Raw genomic sequence first — 6,912 nt, 5'->3', positions numbered from 1 at the left:
AAGCTCTGGTAGGAAAATACCCGGCGGAGTCCCCGCTGCGGGGGGGCAAAAGGGGAACAGCACGCGCGGCCACGCCCCGACCCGCCGCCCTCGGACGTCGTGCGTCAGCGTGCCCGGCTCCCTGCTCCCATTCCGCCCCTCCTCCCGCCGGCCAAGGGGGCACGCCCATTGGCGCGCGCAAGCCCTGAGGCCGGGCAGGCCCCTCTTGGAGGCCCGGATTGGCTTGGCAGCGTATCCACGGACCAATGGCTCCCACCCCTGTCCTCAGCCACGCCCCCTCCCCAGGCGCGGGCGCGCGACCGCGCTATCCTGTCGGTGCGCGCTCCGGGATCCCCGCCCCCTCAGCGCGCGCAGCTCCCCGCGGTCGTCGCCGCCTGTAACCTGCGCCGCCAGGATGTGGCTGGGGGCTGACGTCGGGTCCAGATGTGGCCCCGGCCCCGCCCACCCCCGGGGCCGGGCCGCCCACACTGAGCCGCCGCGCGCACGGCGGCTGTCTCGCCTGCCACAATGCGCGGCGAGCTTGCGGCCGCGACTTGGGGCGGTTGTCCCTAACGTCGCCGCTCGGCATCCTTAGAATAGGCCGCCCCTGACGCCGCGCGGGGACCCAACTCTCCCGCGCCCCCCATGCACTCACTCATTCGTGCCCGGCTGGGCGGACGCCTCGCGGACGCGGAGCCGCGCTGGTGACGGCAGAGGCGGCTGCGCGCCCAGCCCAGCCCGCGGAGAGGGCGCGCCGCGCCCCCGCCCCCAGCCCGCTCTCCGGAGGCCGTGGGTGCGGATGCGCCGCTGACGACTCGCAGCGACTAGCAGTGCCGCCGGCCCGCCGGCCGGAGCCCGCAGCATGGCAGCCGCCGCCTATGTGGACCACTTCGCCGCCGAGTGCCTCGTTTCCATGTCGAGCCGCGCGGTCGTGCACGGGCCGCGGGAGGGGCCGGAGCCCGGACCCGAGGGCGCGGCCGCCGCTGTCGCCGCCACGCTGCCCCTCGTCGAGGAGCGCCGCGACGGCAAGGACAGTGCCTCGCTCTTTGTGGTGGCACGGATCCTGGCGGACCTCAACCAGCAAGCGCCGGCGCCTGCCCCTGCGGAGCGCAGAGAGGGCGCCGCGGCCCGGAAGGCGAGGACCCCCTGCCGCCTGCCGCCTGCGCCGCCACCCGCCCCCGAGCCCGCCTCCCCCGGCGGCGAAGGCGCGGCGGCCGCGCCCCTCAGCCCGGCGTGGAGCGAGCCGGAGCCCGAGGGGGGTTTGGAGCCCGAGAGGGAGCCGGGGCCCGCGGGGAGCAGCGAGCCCGGCCTCAGACAAAGGGGCCGCCGGGGCCGAAGTCGCGCTGACCTCGAGTCCCCGCAGAGAAAGCACAAGTGCCACTACGCGGGCTGCGAGAAAGTTTACGGGAAATCCTCGCACCTTAAGGCGCACCTGAGAACTCACACAGGTCAGTGGGGCGGCCCGGGCGCCCCGAGCGCGCGGACCGGGGCCAACGCGAGCCTGCCTGACACGCTCCCGGAGCCGCTGGCCGGGCTCGGGGGGCGGTCGGGCTGGGAACTGCACGGGTCTCGCCCCTTTCCCCGCGACTCGGTGTTGCGATCGGCCCCGCGCGCCGCGTGGGGCGGGTCCCGGCGCTTGGAGCCGGCGCCCGCCGGGCGACCGCGCCCCCGCCGGGCACGCCCCCTCTCCCGGCGCGCTCGGGCGGGGCCGCGGGGGCGGATATCGTCATCTGGGCTGGGGGCGGGGACCCCGCCCAGACCGGGGTGGGGTAGCTCGGGCAGGTGCGGGAGAGCTGGGTGGGGGCTGCGGTGCTGCTTGTGGAGATGGGTGGCCGGGGCGCCCGGGAGCAGCGGGGGAGGGGGTGCCCTCGTCCGCCCCTTGCCTGTCAGCCCCTCCCCCGTCTGCTGTGCGCGCCCTCGGGAGGGGAGGGGCCGGTAGGGCTCGGGCGCGCGGCGGGCGAAGTTCACCCGGGGACAGGGTTCCCTCCAGCCGCTCGGCACATTCTTCGCTCTCCTTTTCCTGTAATTTTTCCAGCGCCCTAAGGTTTAATTTGTCGAAACCAGAGCCAGCGGCGGCCGACGCGGGGGGCGGTCCGGGTTCCCTGTCCGCAGCTCTTTGTGGGAGCCCCGCCCATCCGGCCCGCGGGGGCGCGCCCGACCCGAGGGGCTCCTCTGCCCGGCGGCGCCTTCTCCAGAAAGGAGTGCCCTGCCCGCTGCGAGTGGGTCTGCGCCGCCCTCTTCCCGGTCCTGCTCTCACCTGCCGGGGACCGGATGCGGGCGGGCGGCACCTGCACGGGGGCGGGCGGCCTGAGCCGGCAGCCTGGGGGCCGGGGACCGCCGCCCCGCCGCCCGCTCTCGATTCCAGGGCAGCACTTTCCATCGCGCAGGCCTGGGATCTTGTAGTTGATTCATTGTGGTTGTTTTTTGTTTTTTAAACACCAAGGTGGAAACGTTTTAACAGATGGCAATCTTTCTTCCCCAGTTTGGTTTAAAGAATTCTATATTTCTTTTGCGCTCATGCGAACTCTTTTGTGACATTTAACTTTTCCACATTTGGGGCAGGTTCAAAACCCGTTTGGGTACTTATAAGCTTGTACTGTTGCCTTGTAACCAAACGTTTAGCCTTCTCATTTGTAAGATAGTTCACAAGCTGACTTAAAACTGCAGCCTTCACGGCCAAAGAGCTGAAGGGCCCCTTTCTCTCGGTAAATTTGGAATGGAGCGGCCCAAGGTTTGCAGGTGTCACGGACCGCGGATAACAGAGGAACCGTCCCTTCGGAGGCTGCCCCCGCGTTTCTGGTCCCACGCGCTGGCCGCCCCCAACCACCTGGCAGGTGGTGGGGTGGAGGGTGAAGGCGGGGCCATTTTTAGGAATTCTGAGTCAGAATTAAGGGTGTGTGGACCCAGATCGGGTGTGGGGTTAGGGTAGGAGTGTTAGTTCAGCTTGGGAACGTACCTGCAAGGGTGGGTGTGGCTGTGGGGGAGGGGCCAACCTTGGTTCGGAACCAGGTAGATCCTGAGTTCTAGGGCTGGGGCAGCGCTTCGGGCGTGGCTGGGGTTGAGGACCGCGTTGGGGGGCGAGGCCGGTACTGGGCGGGAAACCTAAAGATTGGAAAATCTTTTTGTAGCCAGTTTCACTGTGGTCTCCCACCCGGCAGCACCCGCTAGCCGGGTTCGCGAACTGCGCAGGGGCTGGTCGAGGGGCGGGGCTCGCTGTCGTGGGCGGGGCCGGCCTGGGCCGGGGGCATCTGTCGCGGGATGGCTTCCGGATTGGCTCGCCCCCTGGTCCAGGCTCTGTGGGCCCTGAGCGGGCCCCTTGGCTAGCAGATTGAGGCAGGGGCGCTGGGAACCCGCGCCTCCCGTGTTGGGGTGGAAGCCAGTCTCTGTGTGGTGCCTGGAAACCCTAGGCAGGCAGAAGAGGATGGAAGCAACACTCTGCTTGCATTGTGACTATGTCTATTGTTAGAGCAGGGAGCCGGTCGTCCAGGTGTGCAGAAACTGGAGGCCTTACCTCCAAAACGGATGCAGACTTCCAAGTCAGGAGAGCACAGATTTTCTTGGGGCCCTGGGAAATGCAGATTTCCAGGTCCCAGATGCGGACCTTCAGCTGAGCACTGTAGTTTAAGTTGCACCCCAAGTGAACCTGATTATGAACCAAGAATCTGCCTCTGGCGGAGGGCACGTTCAGGAAGCCCATTTCCAACCCAAGCCCAGGTGTGCAGAGCGCAAGTAATGGGTGTTCATAGAGGAGATAGAGGCAGCCCACAGAAGGGAGATGCCAGGCAGGCTGGCTGCAGAGAGTGACAGAGAGGCCAAGCCACCCTGGGAAGACCCGAGCAGCAGACCCTGGCCCTAAGGTGGCTGTGGTTTGGTTTGTGGGCTCCCAGCAGTGTTTTCAGTTTCTCTGCAGGCAGTGGCTCAGGTCATGCCAGGGCTTGTACTCCACTAGGGACCCTCTCTTCTCATAGTGGTTTCATGGCAAGGGGTGAATATCAAATCCATGTTAGCCAAGAAGGCAGTTGGCAGCTTGCTCTGTCTAGCTCTGTGGCCAGGGATGGGTCCCCAGACCTCCCTGCAGGTTGGTGGTGTCTCCCCTGACCTGGAAGGCTGTGTTTGTGAAAACCCTTTGGGAAGTGCAAGGGTCAGCTTTGACTCTGGGGCAACCTGGCCTTCCCTGGCTCTGTTCTGATCTCCTACCCCTACCGTGACCAACTGCACGCCAAGAACTTCCTGTCCTGGTTAGCTGTATGGCAGCGTGGTCCCCCCCTTCCATCCCTCAGTACTAAACCTGGGGACTGATTACTCCCGTCACATTTAGGTAATTGTTGATGTTATAGCAAACACATGATAAAGCAAAACAAAGACACAAATGTCTTTACAAGTCAAGCTGCTTACTATTTGGTCAATGAGAACGTCCCAGCCCACACCTGGGAAGTTTGCTAAGACTCTCTTTGGGGAGTAGCAAGATGAGCAGATTTTCTTGGAGGCTGAAGGGCTTTAATGGGAAAATTGGAGGACTTGCTTAAGGAAAGGCCTGAGGCCCTCTGAGGGGAGGCCCCCCACTCCCCCCAGCCGGCCAGGTCCTGCATCTGGAGATTCCTGCTTGTTGTCCAGAGTTGTGGGGCTTGGCAGGCCCCCAGCAGGATGGCCACTCAGTCTTTCTTGGCTGAGATGCCCCAAATACATTCCTACCTATTTGTTCCCACAGAGAATTGTTTTCAGAATGCCTCTGTGCGCTGTTTTCCCTCCATTGCCGGGAGACAGAACATCTCCTTTACGCTGCTGGGGCTGGGCCCATCTTAGCAGCTCTGGGGGCCTGGCCAGAAAGGTGGGCACTGTGCAGTGCACAGCCTCTCCCTCCTGCAGAGCCTGAGAGATGTTCCTGGTCACCTGGCCCTGTTTGGGGTTGGGGGCGGGAAGTAGAGTAAGATTGCATTTTCTCAACCATTTCCTGTGATAACTTGGGCAGGGTTAGTCTGAAATTTATCTTTACTCATTGTACAAGGGATTCGATCATGAGTGAGATTATTGGGGCAGGGTTTTTAGGCTCCCTCTCCCAACACAAACTCTGGATTGTTTCCGAGCACGCTGCTTGCTGGGACCCCTGGCAGGTGCTCCCTGGTGCAGCTGCCCTGGGAAGGCAGCCTGTCAGAGTGATGGGTGAGTGGCCAGGAACTCTTTCATCCAGGGCAAAGCCAGGCTGGCAGAGGACCAGCCCTTTGTCTGCTCCCGCCTCTGCTCCCCCTCGGTTCCAGGCTGCAAGTGGGCCAGGTTATGAAACTGTTCAAACAACGCAGAAGTGTGTAGACAGAATGTGCGAGCCTTCCCCTCCCCTGGTTAACCGCTGTTGCCCTGTGTGGGTGTGTCTCTTTCCAGACTTTTTTAACGATTTGTGTGTATGCATGTGCACATGCCTACATGTAGACATTTACAAAATGCAAATTAAGATCCTACCAAACACATTCTACCTCAGGCTTTTGCTCTGTGTTTGCTTAACAAGGCATCTTCGTTCTTTTTCCTGGCTGCATGGTACTCCAAGGTGTGGCTATCCCATAACTTATTTAGCTTCTCAGCTGCTGAAAGGCCAGCTACGGTGCCTTTCTCTTATCAGTCGTGCAGCAGTGGACTCAAGTGTATGTCTTGGTGCAGAGGAGCTGGCATTTCTGTGGGATTGAGACCTGGTGGTGTTATCCACAGTAGTGTAGGCAGTATTTAAATCTGTTGTGGAGTTACTGTGTTGACTTAAAAGACATATTATGTTTTTAAAGGAAATAGATGGATGTTCATTCTTGGTCTCCCCAGTGCTGAGGTTCCTGCTGTGTGAGGTTCCTGCTGTGTTGCTGTCCTGCCTTTTTTTTTTACTTCTCCCAGTTCTCCTTTTGCAAGTGTGAGAGCTTCATTTTGAGAACATTTAAAACACCGACAGAACCACTGTTGCTCTCTCAGGCCTCATGACTGCTCTCTTGCCGTCTTCACTTGCTTACCCCGTGGCCCAGCCTGGGTGAGTGCTCAGCCCCTGCAGCAATTAGGTGCGGCCCCCCACCCCCGCCCCGGTGCCTCCTGGCACCCCAGCACTGGGTGGAGGGCCTGGTGTGAGGCCGTTTGCACCCCTTGCTCCCTCCCTAGCTGAGAAAGGGCTGGAGGCCCTCCTGTGTGAGCCAGCTGATAGGACCACACTTCACTAACCAGAGGCCCTGTGTGTGGGGCTCAACTCTCTGAAGCCTTCAGAGGCAGGGGCCCTGCCCCTTCAGAGCAGGTGCCATGCGGTCCACTCACACCCTTAGGGCCTGCTTGCTCTGATTTTACTCTGAATCCAGGTGGTTGTCTAATTCCCAGACATAGCAAATCTAAAGCGGAAGGGCGAGGTACCTTGGTAGCCGCTAAAAGCAGGGAGGAAACAAAGCAACAAGTTACTGATCTAGACGCAGTGCTTGTGCACATGTGTTTAGATATATGACTCAAGAAACTCCGCAAAGCCAACAGCGCGAGGACAGACGTGGGGCCATTTGTGGAGGGGCACGTGGTCCTCCCAGTGGTCTCTAAGGCCTGCTCTGTAACAACTGACATTGGTAACAGTGGTCTTGAGGAATCAGGGCACTGTCAAAGGGTGTCCACTTGGTGTTTTCAGAAGGCAGTTAAAGTAGTTTTTAAAATAAAGACTTCTAAAATGATGCACTCAGCTCTCACAGTTGTATCTAATCTGTCCACACTGCTGCTAGGGGCCAGGCATTGTTGTGTTTGCATTAGTTTATAGTAAGCTATTCAGTCTTCACAAGGGCCTTGTGAAATAGGCACTATTATTATTATTACTGGTTTTCAAATAAGGGCACTAAGGCTCAGAGAGGTTAAGAAATACGCCCAAGGCCGCACGGCAGATGAGGGGGAGCTGGGTGTGTGCCTGGGCAACCATGCTTCTGAGTTTGGGTACACTCC

General features: G+C 61.0%; 1 protein-coding gene across 1 annotated transcript in view; it reads left to right on the top strand.

Moving 5' to 3' along the window:
- Positions 1-483: 483 nt before the first annotated feature.
- Positions 484-6,912, top strand: part of KLF13 (KLF transcription factor 13) — a 50,963-nt gene continuing 44,534 nt past the window's right edge. The window contains exon 1 of the mRNA XM_058542268.1: positions 484-1,427. Coding sequence (XP_058398251.1) covers positions 842-1,427 — 586 coding nt within the window. The 5' untranslated portion in view covers positions 484-841. The remainder of the gene's footprint in view (positions 1,428-6,912) is intronic.

Source organism: Diceros bicornis, chromosome 5, assembly GCF_020826845.1.
Source record: "Diceros bicornis minor isolate mBicDic1 chromosome 5, mDicBic1.mat.cur, whole genome shotgun sequence".
Taxonomy (NCBI): domain Eukaryota; kingdom Metazoa; phylum Chordata; class Mammalia; order Perissodactyla; family Rhinocerotidae; genus Diceros; species Diceros bicornis.
Note: the sequence above shows the minus strand (reverse complement) of the source record. Positions and strands in the feature narration are given on the sequence as shown.